Here is a 17,364-nt window from a genome sequence, read left to right as displayed (position 1 = left end):
TTCACTTCCAAGAGCTACAGGCCCCATTCTGCTTCCAGAAACACCAGCATAAATAAGGAATGAACACTAACTCCTCTGAAGATTCAGGGTTCACGTGAACTCTCTCTTGTGGGTTCACAGTTCCCCTGAGTTTCACTTTGAAGTCAATGGAATATACTGGTGTAAAGGAGAGGAGAATCAGGCCCTTTCAAAGGTGTTTTTTTTTAAACGACAATTCACAAATTTCCCATCAGATTTCCAGATCCCTGAAGGCGACTTTTTGTGGCTTACACTCCTTGTTTAATTTGAAGCAGATTGTCTATCAAGGCCAGGGTCCATTATATCAGCACTATTACTCCTCTTAGAGACTGACACTAAAGCAATATTTACTGGTATGGAAACAAAACAGGTATCTAACCCTGATCACACGGAGAGGTCGGTGCTGACTTTGACCTGTCTTCTTCTGAAGGTGTGGTTCCAGGAACTGCCTGCTGAGATTCTGCACCTGCAATTAGCTAAGAACATTCCCACAAAAGGATATTCAGCTGTGAGATCCTCTAACACAAAGAGTGCAAAAGAAGCAACTTCAAAAACAAAGTAACTACACAAAGGGAAGGAATAAAGGGAACTGAGCACACTTCATCCTCGCTAAATTATCATCTCACTGCCTGTGTCAAAAGTTAGATTCCAATGCCTACAGTACAGGCTTTCACTTTAAAGATGGACTGAAATGCTCATCAAACACAAAGAAAGACGTCTCTGTAAGATTTCAATTCAGTAACGTGAACTTAACAACTGCAAGCACATATATTTGTAAACAAATTAGTCCACAAATATTAGTTCTTCCATTAGAGTCCAATCCTGCAGGGTGCTAAGTGTCCTCAGTGGCAGATGTCATTGACGTCAGTAGGAGTTCATGCTGCTCAGTATTCTACTTACCCCAAGACCAGAGTTCTCGGTGTTGCCTTTTCCCTGTAATAGCAATAACAGTCCACAGATCTGTGCCGAAATCTTAGTGATATCCTCAAAGATTTTAGTGGTGCCCTAACCCTTAATGCTGGGTTTGGGCCTTAAAATGTCTTTCAATTCACAATTAAAACATACTGATATGTAAGTTTTAAGCCTTAGTTTCTGTTCATTATATGGGATCTCAACCAGCTTTACAATCTATTTCTCACAAAAGCACATAAGTACATTGTTATATCCTTGGTACACAACATACATCTTTAAATCCCCTGTCCTCTCACTGGTATGTTTGTTGCTGGATTGTCTCATTTACAAGTTACTACTGTCAAGATTAGGTGTTTTCTATGAAAAGCTACTTTATTATATGGGGGGGGAAAACAGCCAGGTAAGCAGAAGGTTTTCTTTTCAAACTGTAGTATTAGTATTACTGCAAGTACTAAAACAAATGACTTCGGTCAAATCAGCAGGACCATCACCGGGTATATCCCACACATTCACTGTTGTGGCAGAAGTCACAAAAGGCTCAATCCCGCAAGCTGTTGAGTGCCATCACAGTCAATGGAAACTTCCTTAAATGTATATGGTGTGAATAACCACCTTTGTAGGTAAAGATGTACTGCTAATTGAATGCTAGCATTTAAGAAACTGACACAGTATTCTAAAGGGGAGCAATGTTAGAATGTTAAGGTGTAAACAAATCACAGCATTGACTGAAATACTGCATGTAGTACTTAGGGCCAGATTTGTAAAGGTACTTACAATAGGTTTGTAGTGGAATTTTCCAAAGTGATTTAGCTCCTAATTCCAATTAATTTTAATTGTAGCATTAATGGGATTTAGTTGCATATACATTTCAAAGCAAAAATTGACATACTAGAAATAAATCTTCCCTAGCTGAGTTTTTGCGACTGGAAAACCTGAGAATATTTTCTACCTGTAAAACATTCCATAGTGAGCCCAGTTCTTCTTTACATTACACCTCTGCACTCATAATGAGTTCAAAAGACAATATTACAAAATGAAATTTAATATTTAGAGGAAACCCAGTTAGACAAAACACTGAGGAAGTACAGCAGAGTACTACATTTTACTAACCTTTAGCAAAATATTTTAACAGATTCCACCTAATATAACTTCAATGATAAAAATTACATGTCGTCCAGGGAATAGGGGTGTGGACTTAGACCTAGGGTACGTCTACACTATGGGATTATACCAATTTTACATAAACCGGTTTTGTAAAACAGATTGTATAAAGTCGAGTGCACGTGGCCACACTAAGCACATTAATTCGGTAGTGTGGGTCCATGTACCGAGGCTAGCGTCGATTTCTGAAACGTTGCACTGTGGGTAGCTATCCCATAGCTATCCCATAGTTCCCGCAGTCTCCCCCACCCATTGGAATTCTGGGTTGAGATCCCAATGCATGATGGTGCAAAAACAGTGTCACGGGTGATTCTGGGTAAATGTTGTCACTTAATCCTTCCTCCGTGAAAGCAATGGCAGACAATCATTTTGCGTCCTTTTTCCCCTGGATTGCCCTGGCAGACGCCATAGCATGGCAACCATGGAGCCTGTTTTGCCTTTTGTCACTGTCACCGTATGTGTACTGGATGCTGCTGACAGAGGCGGTACTGCAGTGCTACACAGCAGCATTCATTTGCCTTTGCAAGGTAGCAGAGATGGTTACCATCCCTATTGCATCGTCTGCCATTGTAAATTGGCAATGAGATGATGGTTATCAGTCATTTTGCACTGTTTGCAATTGGAAATTGGTGATGACAGTTATCAATCATTTTGCACCATTTGCAATTGGAAATTGGCGATGACGGTTATCAATTATTTTGTACCGTTTGCAATCGGAAATTGGCAATGATGGTTATCAATCATTTTCTACCGTCTGCTGCTGTCATGGGTGCTCCTGGCTGGCCTTGCTGAGGTCGGCCAGGGGCGATGGACAAAAATGGGAATGACTCCCCGGGTCATTCCCTTCTTTATGTTTTGTCTAAAAATAGAGTCAGTCCTGCCTAGCATATGGGGCAAGTCTACTAGAGAGTCAGAGAGCACAGCAGCTCCGGGTCAGAGCCCCAGAAATCCCGCAGAAATGATGAGCTGCATGCCATTCTAGAGGGTGCCCCTGCAACAACCCCACTCATTGCTTCCCTCCTCCCCCAGACCTCCTGGGCTACCGTTGCAATGTCCCCCCATTTGTGTGATGAAGTAATAAAGAATGCAGGAATAAGAAACACTGACTTTTTAGAGAGATAAAATGAGGGGGAGGCAGCCTCCAGCTGCTATGGTAGTCTAGGCAGGACATTAAAGGGTCGGGGGGAGAGGAGTGCAGCCTCCCGCTGCTATGATAGTCCAGGGAGTACAGAATCTTTTCTTTAGACACAAAAGGGGGCGGGGGCTGATGGAGCTCAGGCTCCAGCTGCTATGATGAGGACAGTTACTAAGCATTTTGTACCGTCTGCCAGGAATGAAAGGGAGTCATTCCCATTTTTACCCAGGTGTCCCTGGCCGACCTCACCGAGGCCAGCCAGGAGCACTCACGAGATGATGACGGTTTTCCACCATTTTGTACCGTCTGCCATCAGGAAAGGAAGGGGAGGGGATGCTGCTGTTCAGCACTGCAGCACCGCGTCTACCAGCAGCATGCAGTAGATGTACGGTGACATTGAAAAATGGCAAGAAACTATATTTTTCCCTTTTCTTTCACGGGGGTGGGGGGTAAATTGGCGAGATATACCCTGAACCACCCTGGACAATGTGTTTGATCCTACAGGCATTGGGAGCCAAGAATGCAAATGCTTTTCGGAGACTGCGGGGACTGTGGGATAGCTGGAGTCCTCAGTCCCCCCTCCCTCCCTCCATGAGAGTCCATTTGATTCTTTGGCTTTCCATTACACTTGTTAAGCAGCACTGTGCTGAGTCCCTGCTGTGGCCTCTATCATAGCCTGGAGATTTTTTCAAATGCTTTGTCATTTCGTCTTCTGTAACAGAGCTCTGATAGAACAGATTTGTCTCCCTATACAGTGATCAGATCTAGCATCTCCCGTACAGTCCATGCTGGAGCTCTTTTTGGATACTGGGACTGCATGGCCACCCATGCTGATCAGAGCTCCACGCTGGGCAAACAGGAAATGAAATTCAAAAGTTTGCGGGGCTTTTCCCGTCTACTTGGACAGTGCATCCGAGTTCAGATTGCTTTCCAGAGCGGTCACAGTGGTGCACTGTGGGATACCACCCGGAGGCCAATACCGTCGATTTGCGGCCACACTAACCCTAATCCGACATGGCAATACCGATTTCAGCGCTACTCCTCTCGTCGGGGAGGAGTACAGAAACTGGTTTAAAGAGCCCTTTATATCGACATAAAGGGCCTCGTTGTGTGGATGGGTGCAAGGTTAAATTGGTTTAACGCTGCTAAATTCGGTTTAAACGCATAGTGTAGACCAGGCCCTAGTGTGTCTGTCACTGACTGCTGCACAACTTAGGGGAAGTTATTTTCCCTCTTTACATCTCTGACTTTTTGTCTAAATAGACTAAGTTCTCTGTCTCTTACTACCTGTTTGCACACTGAGCACAACAAGGCCCTGATTTTGGTTGGGCTCTCTACATGTTCCCATAATACTACAATGTGGTTATATAATGATTTTAATTCATGCTTCAATATGTTTCTTCAACAAAATGACAATTCAAGATGGAATTTTCAAAAGAGCCTAAGAAGTCCCACTGAAAGTGTTAGGCACTTCTGAAAATCCCACTCTAAGACTCTTTCAGAACCAGTTTTGTAAACAGAGCTGCTATACACTTTTATCAGTAGCAGTGCTATCAAATATTAGCAAGCACTGCACACTAATTTTGTGCAATTACAATACAGCAATTTTTCTTTATTTTCCTAAGATTTGTTATTCAATTCATCGCTTTCCAATGTTCCCATAACTTTATTTGTTTTGCTTTAAACAGTTTTTTTAATATTTCAGGACAAATATGTAGTTGACCATGAAAACAAAATTATGTCTAAAGCCAAGGGACTAACATATGTCAGAAGAACCAATTGTAAAGGTCACTCATTTCAAGAGGTGAGAGATCACTGCCATCACGATGCAAATGCAGATAGATATGAGACCATATGGTGATTAGGGCCACATTGTAAATCCAAATTAACTCAGTTGAAGTCAGGATATGTTTTAGGTGGCCCATGATTTTTGTTCAAAGGAAAAGCAGATTAAAAAAGCAGATTAGCTTTGGAAATACCTGCTTGCAGTTAATTTCTTTTTATAAGATAATGTTGTTGTTTCAGTGCATTTATCATCATTACAAGAATATCAGAGGGTAGAGTCTAGCCTCTGGCAATCAAATGATCTCATGACAACTTTCAACCAGACAGGTGTATTTATATATTAGTCATGTATTTCAGCGAGAGATCAAAGTAGTCACTTTGGCTTCTGAAAAATCCAATTCCTTGTGCCAATCAAAAATAAAACCCATCTTGACTGTTTAAGTTGTCTTCAGGTTTGCAAGACTGTACCGTATCAAAACAGATTCCCCAAAGAACTTTACCAGGGATGTTGTATGTTAAAACTCCAGAGCCAAGTCCTTTTAGCCTTACTCACATGAATAGGCACATTGACTCCAATGGATTTCTGGAGTGAGTTAGGTGAGTAGGATTCAGCGCCAGCTGTTAATACTGATGTACATTCATTAATTTATTGCTCCTTTTATGTGAGATTTTTGGTTACCTTTTTCCTTCGTTGCCCACTATTAGTGATCTTATCTGGAGTGACTCCAAGATCTGCAAGTACTTTAGCTATTCCTCTAGCATCCACTCCACAGTTTGGTGCCACGTTTGTTTCACAGCGTCTATGTACATTCATCTTGCAAACTGTAATGGAATGTGTGGTGGGGAAAAAAAGGGTTTTCAATAACTTAAATAGACGTTTATTTAAAAATATCCATTTTATTTGATTTCAGTCAGACCTTCCAGGATCTAACATTTCTTTTAAAATATAATTCTATTTCAGTAGAAAAGAATTTAGCTGAATTTGGAATGGCACTTAACACATTAACATAAAATTATGAGTCCACTTCATTATTCTTAAGAATATAACAATAAAATATTAAAATTAACAGAAAATTGAAAATAATAGTTTTAGACATGCAACCTCAAGCTCCATGCATTTGGACACACACAATTCAGTTACTCTGGTAGTGGCCTGTGTAGGCTGAGCAACATGTTAAAGTGACTAGGCTAACCTCTACTTTCAGTTACATACATGATAATCCAAAATAACTCCTTTTACCCTCAGTACAGTTACTCTGGATTTACACTGGTGTGACAGAGCCGTCTGGCCCATTTATCTCTCCTAGTTCTATACTGAATTTTACTCACTGCCTACTATCACTTCAGCATATCCAACAGGGTTTTTACCACCATCTCAGCCTAAGAGGTGCTTTGGAATATGTTATCCTGTATGTTTCAGTGCCTAGCACAATGGGGTCCTGATTCAGGACTAGGGCTCCTAGTCATTACAGTAATACAAATAATGACAATTAATTATTATTACTATTATTATTAAGACATTGATAGAAACCTTATAGAATATGCTGAGCTCATCATGGGTCAGTGAACAGTGCTACTCCTCAAGGTACTTCTCCTGCTCCTACTGAAGTCAACGGGAGCTGCATCAGACCCCAGGACAGTGACAAGGCAGCCTTTACAACAACAGAGAAAACGAATAACTCTGCAAATCTCAGACATGTTCTAACTAGAAAAACATTTAGAACTTTGAACTCAGCCTAATCTTCCTCCCATTGACTTCAAGGAGAGCAGAACTAGGCCTCAATCTAGCTCTTTCTAATAAACGGCTTATAGTAGTGTCTCTTCATCTGCTTTACTCAAGACTGTTATAATCCAGCATCACACTAACAAGCCTTGTATTCATGTACCTAGTTTTAATTTTTCTATGAGGCCAATCACATAAAAAAAATTCTCTCCCCCTTTGGATAATTATCCCCTACACAAGATGCGCTGATTCCCTCTCCCCCTCCCCCTGCCCCCACTACTGTCTTTGTAACTAGCATGTTAGCATGACCAGGGAAGGCATGTAGTTTCCTGGTTTCTCAGAAAGGAAAAAAATAGTATAGAATGTAGACTTAATTAAAAATAAAGTGGATTGGATTTGTTGGGAGTCCACTGACATGTCTGAATAATTTAGCCTTCAGCGCCCTCTGGTGGATCATGATACAATGCATGCAAAATTACAAGCGTTGTCAGGCGCTGGATGGACAAGATTCTCTCACTTTAAAATTCCTCCCTGTATCAACAGAATTATATCAGGCATGAATTAAGCCCAGTTTACCACATTATTTTCCTATTATGATTTTAACCAACATCTAGTCCAATACAAATTACACTGCACAGCAATCCTGCAGAAACAGGTGCTCTATGTATTTAGCAGCAATCCTGAGCACTTCAGAAAGAAGGTGGCTTTGAAGTTCCAGTACACCCCCTACACACAAGAATGGAGCAGAAAAGTATAGGAAGAAATCCCTATGGGCTTGTATGTCTGTGATCCAAAACATAGCTGGCAGGTCAAACATTTGGCCTATGAGCCTTAACAGTGTGCCTTTAAGAGCAGAACTAGCTGAAATGAAACAAAGCAGAAAATTCTGTGCATTCTCATATGTAAGGTTATTTAAACAGAGGGAGGAAGGATAATATGCAGTGTAAAACAAGATAAAAGAAGAGCATTTCTCAGGTATAAACTTTTCATGGAGGAAGCCACCAGAGCGTGCTTAAGCAGGCAAGTTTCTGGAAAGGTGAGCATTGATAGGCACTGGTTTAAAGAAAAACAGGAAACACTACTGTCCTGCTGAGAAGCAACCATTTCTGGTTGTTTGTGAATTTTAGATTTCATGCAGGTCATGGTGTATTTTTACAGGAAACAGTTTTATAAGGAAAGCATGAAGAGAGGAATGAAGATGCTATATGCTGAACCCTTATTTATACATGAGCATGATGATGATGATGAGGTGGTGGCGGTGGTAGAGGAGGAGGAGGAGAAGAACCCACAATATAAGGAATTGAAATTTAATTGCTATAGAATGGAAAGGAGATGGTAGATTGACTATAGTTCTAACTGAGAAATGGCAAATACCAACAAGACCCAGATGAACTGAAAAGGGTGGTCTGAATTTCCCGCCAACAGAATTAAGGTGACATAGAAACACAGGGATGGCAATAATAAGAAAATAATGGTCTTAGTCCTGCCACTGCTCATCATTCAATGCTCCAGGGGGAGGCTTAAGCCTCACAATGCCCCTTATCATGAAACACTCTGCCATGAGAGAAATTTCTTCATGACTCCAGCTGGTGATCACCTCATGCCCTGAAGCATAAGGACTGGCAGCTCCCTAATAATTTCATTTTTACCCAGGGTAACTGCAGAAGATATTTTTATTCATAGACTGCAATGCCTTTTACATGTCACCTTTAGCTCCTGCTCTTTGGAAAATCAGGCAGAATTTTTATGAGTTTGGCAAGAGCTTCAAGCCATAGTCCATTAAAAAGCCACAACAGATGGTTTGATTCTCCATTGATCCCAAAATGCTATTACCCTGGAAGTATTTGGACAAACTTTACTTCCCCTTTCAGAACAACTATCTGTCTGTCTCAGAGGAATCTAGTCCTTAAGGCTGCCTCATTACCAAATGGAAATGTACATCCTTCCTTCAGCAGAAAAGAAGCCTCACGTTATCCAATCTAGCAGCCCTTAAGGAGATTTGAGGCCCCCTCTTCCCCGCTAAATCACAAAACAGCCTGTGTCAAGGAGATTAAGGATGAGCAGCCAGTTCATGTCAGGTGCATGATCTATCTTGGACTTGGGATTGGAAATCAATGCACATTCCAACGCCTGTGTTCCAAATATTGGATAAGGACACAATCCCATTCTTTCAGAATTCCCATGGGAGGGAGCTGACTAGCCTCCACATAATATGGTGCAGTCAGACATACAAAACCTTTTTTTTTTCCTTTCTTTTTTCTTGGCTTAGGACTCAAGTTTGGTCCTGCATGGACTTTGCACAGGTAAGGCTCAGCCTTCATGAAGATATGAAAGCAAAAAATAGTAGTGTATAACTTCCATCCTACAGGAATAAAAATACCCAAGAAAAATTGAAGGGATACAAACCTTCATGCTTCTGGGCATATGTCAACTTCTAACTAATCAGATTTGGAAGAAACATTCCCCATGGGAAGGATATTCCATAGCTATCTACTGCAGGGTTTCTTGCACCTTCCTCTGAAGCATCTGGTGCCAGATGTTGTCAGAGGCAAGACAATGGACTAGATTCTGATCCATGATGGCAATTCCTATTATCTTATGCTGCCACTTGCTTTTTACTATTAACTGTACCTGCTAGAAAACAGAATGACTTGGCAACACTAACATATTTTCCTGTTATGGCAGGCAAGCACTTCCCAACCCAATGCACTGGCTGAGAAACATAGAAAATCTCTAAAGCAGAAGTGGTTCTCCTTACCTTTGCATTGTAAACCTTGTCTCAAAAGACCCCAGAGCAATGAACCACAGTGGTCACAGAAGGTGGGCACTTTGTAATTATGAATGCTGAACTTGTGAGGCATGTTGACACTGAAGCGCTGGGAACCCACTTGCTGAAAAAAGCGAAGCACAGCATATTGAAATCCCCTTTGTTTCTAATTATTCACTTTATGTCAATGTGAATGAGGGCCCTGATATGTTTTGAAAAGTACAGAGGTGAAACAAGATGAAATAGGTACATGTTGGTATAATCATCCCTTTAAATGGGTTTATTTCCCCCCCGAGTGTTTCACCTTTTATTTATTTATTTATTTATTTTTGTTCTTGGTGTTCAAAAGATCACAGATAATTGATGGTGCAAAGACTGCAGTCTGGTTCCAAGCATTCCTGGAAATAACTGCACAGCTATCAGCAGAGATCTCTCAGTGTGAAAGGCAAGGAAGTCGCTCCCAATTGTTTTGAGAGCAGGCATGGGAGGTGCTAGTACAGGAAAAAATGAAAGACGTCACAATCCACTTGCTTTTTTATATTCCACAGGTCTTTGGATTAGTAAGAACAGAAAACAGGGTACTGTGTACAGGGAATCCACAGTACCATTAGCTACTGACTGAAGATCATCAATGAAAAGTTAAGGTTGCCCACTGCCTAGCAAAAAATTTATTTCAATGCTTTTTCTCCCTCTTTCCTATTACTGCTGGCTTCTCTCCAGTGGACTAGCACCCCTCTAAACAATGAGAGCCATATCAGCAGTGCATCTAAGCTTCCACTAGTCTGGAGCCTGGGAACATAAATCTGCTCAAGTATCAGAGGGGAAGCCGTGTTAGTCTGTATCCACAAATACAACAAGGAGTCTGGTGGCACCTGGAAGACGAACAGATTTATTTGGGCATAAGCTTTCATGGGTAAAAGAAGTGGGTTTTTTACCCACAAAAGTTTATGCCCAATTAAATCTGCTCAGGAATTCATATATCCTTGTGGACACTGCTCACAATCATTGTTAGCCAGAACACTGGTGCAGCAGGGCTACGTCATAACCCATGAAAGAGATCATGTTCTGGAGAGAAAGCATGTCTGCTCCCCAGAACAGGGGGCAGAATATTCACTGCAGAGGTTAAAGTGTTGTTCTAAACTGAAACACGCTGCAAAAATGGCCGTCGAGAATGCCAGCAGCTGCTGTCTCAGTGACATCCACTTAGCGTACAAGTAAAATTCAGTTAGTGTACAAGTAAAAATAAATAATAAATTGAAGGTGGGGGAAGTGTTTCCCCCAACCATAAGTGCCAGGCCTGCAAACTCAGCCATTAGCAGACAGTATACTTTACAGCATCTTTTATGCTACTCCAAGTTACGTGGAGGGGTGGAGGAATATCTGGCTGGCCCGGCTCATAAGTGCAGAAGCACAAAGGTGGTTTAAAACCACCTCCACACACCCTCTCTATTTCCCCAAATTGCAGGCTATGTCTTCATTGACAAAAATGGTTTGTCTTACCACAGAATGATCCATGCACATTAGCTGTCCTTCTGTAAAAACAGAATGGAGACAAGGCACTGCAGTTTCACTGCAAGGTAAACTAGGTGATCTCATCTAATTACCTCACATTCACACTACAAGGCCATTGGTTCCATTTAGGATTGCACAGCAAGATAACTATCACATGTTAGTTATCTCACTGTAAACACTCATCTTTGGTCAGTGCAGACAAAACATGCTGTGTATTTATTAGCCACAGTTCAGGATCTGGGTCCATGTCTGGAGTGAGCTTTTTGTCTTCTTTAAAAATGTACATCCTTTGAAGTGGAAGTCCTGTGTTATTTTATATTTAGAGTAGTGGTGAGTACTGTTGGTAGATATAAATAATAATATAATGATATCCAAGCTTAGTAAGACAGTTTATTTCATTATCAGCAGACATCATTTGCTTAAATATCTGGTAACACAGATAGATAGATAGATAGATAGATAGATAGATAGATAGATAGATAGATAGATCCCTTTTATATTATGCACAACATTTCTCTACAGCTGTGAAATAACTCTTAGAAAATCTGTTAACTACACAGTAATGGGTATAACCTCTTCTGTTTTATTTTATAACTATGGGCATTATTCAATGCAGAATATTACATGTTTTGCTTTTCTTCCACATTTGGAAGCCCGACATGCAGTTAAGAGTAAGCCCTCTGTAAATAATTTATGTCACCTCTGGGTACTCTTTTATGTTAATATATGATACACAGGCAGAGATTTTATACTACTGATAGCTAATGAATCACCCACTTTAAATGCAGTTGGGAGAAAAAGGGTCTGAACCTCCTCCCACTGCATTCAATGGCAGAACTTCCATTAACTTCAATGGAAGCAGGATAGAAACAAAAAAGAGCTTTGAGATGTCAGAGAATTTTGATTTTGTCTAACACTTGCTAGCCAGGAACAGACTACTTTACAATTATTCCCAAGTAAATGGAGCTGTTATGGTGATTTGTCATTCAAGAGTAAATGTTATACTATGTGGAAACCGGAAGGGTGCAAACAAACTCCATAACTTTTTGTTGATGAAATGGAGGAGGCGGTAGTGACATGAATAGATAAAAAGATTTCTTTCTTATCTAGAGGATTTATTTTATAAATATTTACCTCGTCATGAGTTTCCTGTTTCTTTAAACCAGCACACTTAGTTATTATAAGCTCATGGCATCTCTTGTGGACTACACAGGTGCAAACTGTAAACAGAAAGGGGATGAAAGAATGAGTTTTCATGAAGACAATTTTAAAAGTAAAAGCTTGAAGGCAAAAGGCTAAGACACTGGGTCCCTTCCCCTGGGATATGAAAGACATAGGCTAAAAAGGCCCAGATCCTCAAATTATTGTTGGAAGCATTGTTGTAGTCATGTTGGTCCCAGTATTTGAGAGACACAGGGTGAGTGAGATAATATCTTTTACTGGACCCAATTCTGTTGGTACTGCCGCTGGAAAAATTTTAGTAGTGGGCGCACTGAAAGCCAGCCCTCTTACCCCTGTCCACCACCCATTCCACGCCCAGCTCAGGCCAGAAACAAAGCCCTGGGTGCGGGGTGGCAGCCGGGACCGCGGGTGCGCAGGGCCAGCAGCCTGGGGAGACAGCCAGGACCCCGGGCATGATGGGGTGCAAGTGGGGAGCCAGTGGGTGGTGCAGCACTCCCCACACCCATAGTTCCCGCGTCTATGTCTATTGGTGAAAGAGACAAGCTTTTGAACTATATAGAGTTCTTTTGCAGATCTGGGTTGACTTGAAGAAGATCTCAGTGTAGGTTGAAAGCTTGTCTCTTTCACCAACAGCACTTGGTCCAATAAAAGATATTACATCACCGGTCTTGTCACTTCTGGATCCACAAAGGTATTTAGGCTTCCATCAGTGTCACTTAGGGACCCTAAATATCTTTGAGGCTCTGGGCCAAAGTGACTTGTGATTTTGGGTGTACAATTTAAAACACATGAAAGGGTCCTGACTTTCAGAAGGTGTATTCTTTGCACTTTCTGATGATCAGGCCCCTTTAAGGGATTCTCAGAATGGGCAACCAAAATCCAAGGCACCCAAAATTACAAACCATCTTTAAAACTCTCATCCACATCTTAGTTCCGTCACTGGATAGCAGCTTATATAAAACACTCATTACTTGTTTAGTACAGTCAATGGGATCAGCACTATATAAGACATGAAGATAAACACAGCCCCTGCCTAAAGAGCTTTCAGGCTTAAAGAAACACAAAGGCACATGGGATTCACTGTAACACCAGAAAAAGGAAGAAGTGAAGTTATTTATTTATTTATTATTGTTACTACTAATAATAAATGAACATTTCCCATTGTTTCTGCAGGCAAAAGTACTTTGTCAATATCCAGTGTCAATTACATTTGAAAAAAAACCAAACAGACAGTAGACTAACATCTGCAGATACAGCAGATGAGATAACAATTATAAGGTTATCAATCCATTGTTCTCAAGATGATGAAAAATTGTCCTCCATGAAAGAAAGACTGGCTACTTTTGATAAGAAGACACTGAACTAGATAGACTACTGGTGTATTCCATTATAGCAATTCTTATTTTCTTATGTAAAAACGTCTCTTAACGTTTTTGTTATGATGAGAAAAACTAATATTTTCAACTCTCTCATAACTGAAAAATAACAATGCATCTTGCAAAAACTTTCCAAAAATATAATCTTTGGCAGAGATCAAAGGAGGAAAAATTTCATCCCCCCAACGTGACTGTTTTGAAAAGTTATGAGCATCGGAAATTAGAGGCAAAAATGGAAACACTTACTCAGCCTTAACTAGAACATTTGCTACCGGTGACATCTATAATTATCTAATCTAATTAATTACAGTATTTTGCCATTAGCACCTCTCATCCAAGGTTCACAAATGCTTAACATGGGATAAAACTTCCACCTTTTCAAGAGCAAAAAAGTGAGAAGCAGAGATGTCAACATTTCCAGAAGTGTCCGCTGTGACAAAATGGGAAATCTGTCCATGTACAGCTTTTGAATTCTGCTTGCTATTGGGGAATCTCTATGTGTATCTGTGTCAGACTGCAATCTCCATTTTGAATATGGGGATTGTTTGTCTTTCCTGATGTATTTTGCCTCCATACTGAGTTAAAACCCACAGGAGGTGACAGGAGAAATTTATGCACCTGGCACAGAGCTAACAATGGAAGGTTGTTACACCTTACCAATCATCCATTCAAATGCTGCACCTTTGGAGAAAGAGAGGGCTGCTTCCTAGGGCAAACCGATTTTTCAAGTCTGAACTCCAAGCAATGAGGAGGTAATTAAGGAATGGGTCACCTGATAAGGCTGATCAGGGGATGACATGACAAAATGGACTGGAGGTTGTAAAAGAAAGGGTCTCTCACCAACCACTTTAGAGATAGAGAGAGAGAGAAATTCCATATTCCAGAGGAGAAGCCACATGCAGGAAGGCAGGGGAAGGGGAAGGATCCTGGAAGCCTTAAAAGATTCTGACCTAAGCCCAAAGAATGCTCAAGAGTGGTGAGGAAATAGGGTACAAGTATTTTATTGTTTGGTCTAACTCTGTATATTTCTTGTGTTATCTAAAATCAAGAGTAATTATATTAGAAACCTTACAAAGTCTATGTTTTATGTACTTCAACTATCACATACTATGGAGACATAAACAGCAAATCAGAGTGTTCACAAGGTTGGAGCTCTGGGAAAGAGCGTGCTTAAACACTGGTCAGCACTGGGCCTGGGAGCTTGGACAGCTGGGCCATGAGGTTCAACTTAGTCAATACCAAGGATACCAAAGAAAGAGATGGTAGATGAGTCCTACCCAGACTCAGGACAGCTTAAAAGCACATAGGCCCAGTGGGAAGGATCCAAACACTGCAGCCTGCTCAGTGTCCAACAGGGGGAGCTTTACCAGGGCTGCAACATCCACTAATTTCAGATGCCAGCGTGACAGGTCTGGTTTTCAGAGATGCTAAGTATACGCTGTTCCTAGTCACTTCAACTGAACCACCTCTAGTTAATGGACACTTTTGAAAATATATCTAAGAGACTTGCTCTCAGTCACAAGTCAGTAACTGATTTTGTTATAAAACCTACATATTCTGATTCATAGTCCTGTGCTCCAACCCTGCTCTTATATACATACACACTATGTCTGATGAGTAGTGCATAACCCTGCTTATTTATACATAACAGCTATAATATATTAGTATCTATTCTAGTTTCTCTCTGTAGATTTTCTCTTACCTTGACATTGGTATCCCTGTTTTCCTATTACACCCCTGTAGATAAGAACATACATAAAGTATTTTAGAAAATGTAAAATACATAGATCAAAAAAGTCACACTATGATGTTTTCTTCTCCTATTGGCCAGGTTCATGATTCACTAGAACATTTTCCTGTAACCCGCAGCCTGCACGCTTCATCATTGACTAGTTTTCATATCATCCTCTTAATATGGGAGAAAGGTACCTCACATTACCTGGGGTGTGAAGGCACCATCTGGATCATGTACTTAATGCATTCCTACTTACTCATGGACAGTTCTCTGTCTACTAAACAGATGAAGTCCTAATAAACTGAAACTTGCTTTTGCTGATATTTCTCTTTTGTTTCTGAACTGTTGCTTAATTAGAATTTCTCTTTCCATGCCCAGAATTGACACTGTATACAAAATGTATATGTTGTCCGTGTTTTATAATGCTGCATTTATTCTGCAACTATTTTTGGCATAATTAGACTTATTTAAACCGAAACTCATGATGTGTACAGTGTGAAAACAAGAAAACCTCAGGATGTCAGAATGTGGAATGCCCTTTGTGCACCTTTTGCCTGTTGTAATTCCTCCCCAAACCATGTCAAACCTTCTCTAGCCTAGTGCCCAATCCTGCTGTCCCTTCTTACATGAGTCCAAACGACTTGAAAGTATGTGACTTCACTGTGATTATGCACATGTGAAAGGCTTCAGGATCTGGCCTCTCCTTATAAACTCTTTAGAATAGGAATTTTGAACCAGATTCTGCTTCTTGCTACCCTAGAGTAAATCTGGCATAGCTCTACTGAAGTCAGTGCAATCACTCTGGATTTACACTGGAGTAGCTGAAAGCCAAATCTGTCCCCATGCCTTTTCTTTGTAAAGTAACACACATCTGTGTATACCTGTAATTCATACAATAAATCATTTTTGAAGTGGAGCTCTTGACTTAGCATTATGTTATGATCTTTATTAATTCAGACATGCATTTTAGGCTGGAAAGGACATTTACAAATGTGGGAACCTAAAGTAACCTTATAAAAGTGGCCTGATTGTCAAATGTGCTGTGCACCGGCATCAACTTCACTGGGACATGTGAGTGCTCAGTGCTTCTAAAAATAAGGCCACTTTTGCCTAAATATGAATTTAGGAGCTTAACTTCAGGCATCCTAGCCAAAAATTATATTCTTAATATTAGGCTCATAAGTCTACTTTCAGGCACCTACATAGCAGTGGCCTGATTTTCATTGAAGTCATTGAGAGCTGCATTGCTCTGCATCTTTGAAAATCAAACCTCTTTCATCTAGGTGTCTAAATATGTATTTAGGAGCCTAACTTTGGGCACTCGTTTTAAAACAAAATTGGACACAGGTTTGAAAATTTTGGCCTTCTTCAGTCCAATGGAGTAGGAAAAAACCTTGCTGATCTACTAAAGGGTACTAACAATATGCTCAGATAAAGTTCATGAAAGCAACAAGGTTTTTCTCTCAAAGGCTGTTTGTTATAGTCACTGCTGGAAGGAAGTAGCTCAGAAATGAAGAAGCAGAGTAAAGATATTTGATAGTCTGATAGGATATTCTGGTTCCACTGAAATCAATGGCAATGTTCCCAATGACTTAAATGGAGGTAGGATTTTCCTCTTGGATGAGGTGACAATCCCCTTTTCTAGAATCCTTATTCTGGGTGGTTTCTGCATGCCAGCTGATATTTTAGATCCTGAAACACTCTGGGCTCACATCCAAAATATCTATTTTCTAGGGGGTTTCGTCATCAAAACTGAAGCTTTTTAAAGGTTCAGGAAAAAAATTGGCCATGAGTACTTCCTCCTCATACAGAAGGCATTCAGGATGACCACCAAAGAGGGAGGGGTTAGGAAGGCACACAGCCAAATTCAGTTTCACAGTGATTCCACTGACTTCATTGAAGTTACTCTGGATTTCTGCCCAAGTAACTAAGATCAGAATCTAGCTCAGACTGCTTTAAGTGGTGATTATTAACTGAAAAAATTATTTCTTTAAATTTTTTAACAAGTCATACCACAACTCTATGCTCTCTTTGCTCTTGTGAAGTCTAGCTCTGCAG

General features: G+C 40.5%; 1 protein-coding gene across 2 annotated transcripts in view; it reads right to left on the bottom strand.

Moving 5' to 3' along the window:
• The window catches only part of PRKCE (protein kinase C epsilon), a 495,965-nt gene that overhangs the window by 162,541 nt on the left and 316,060 nt on the right, over positions 1-17,364 (bottom strand). Inside the window, exons 4-9 of one of the 2 annotated variants that reach the window (XM_030557687.1) lie at positions 15,274-15,308; positions 12,148-12,233; positions 9,493-9,625; positions 5,691-5,833; positions 919-951; positions 398-494 (exon numbers count right to left, since the gene is read on the bottom strand). In XM_030557687.1, coding sequence (XP_030413547.1) covers positions 398-494; positions 919-951; positions 5,691-5,833; positions 9,493-9,625; positions 12,148-12,233; positions 15,274-15,308 — 527 coding nt within the window. The remainder of the gene's footprint in view (positions 1-397; positions 495-918; positions 952-5,690; positions 5,834-9,492; positions 9,626-12,147; positions 12,234-15,273; positions 15,309-17,364) is intronic. The other variant, XM_030557688.1, reaches the window with a different exon arrangement.

Source organism: Gopherus evgoodei, chromosome 3 (genome assembly GCF_007399415.2).
Source record: "Gopherus evgoodei ecotype Sinaloan lineage chromosome 3, rGopEvg1_v1.p, whole genome shotgun sequence".
Lineage (NCBI taxonomy): Eukaryota > Metazoa > Chordata > Testudines > Testudinidae > Gopherus > Gopherus evgoodei.
This window is presented reverse-complemented; position numbering and strand designations above follow the sequence as displayed.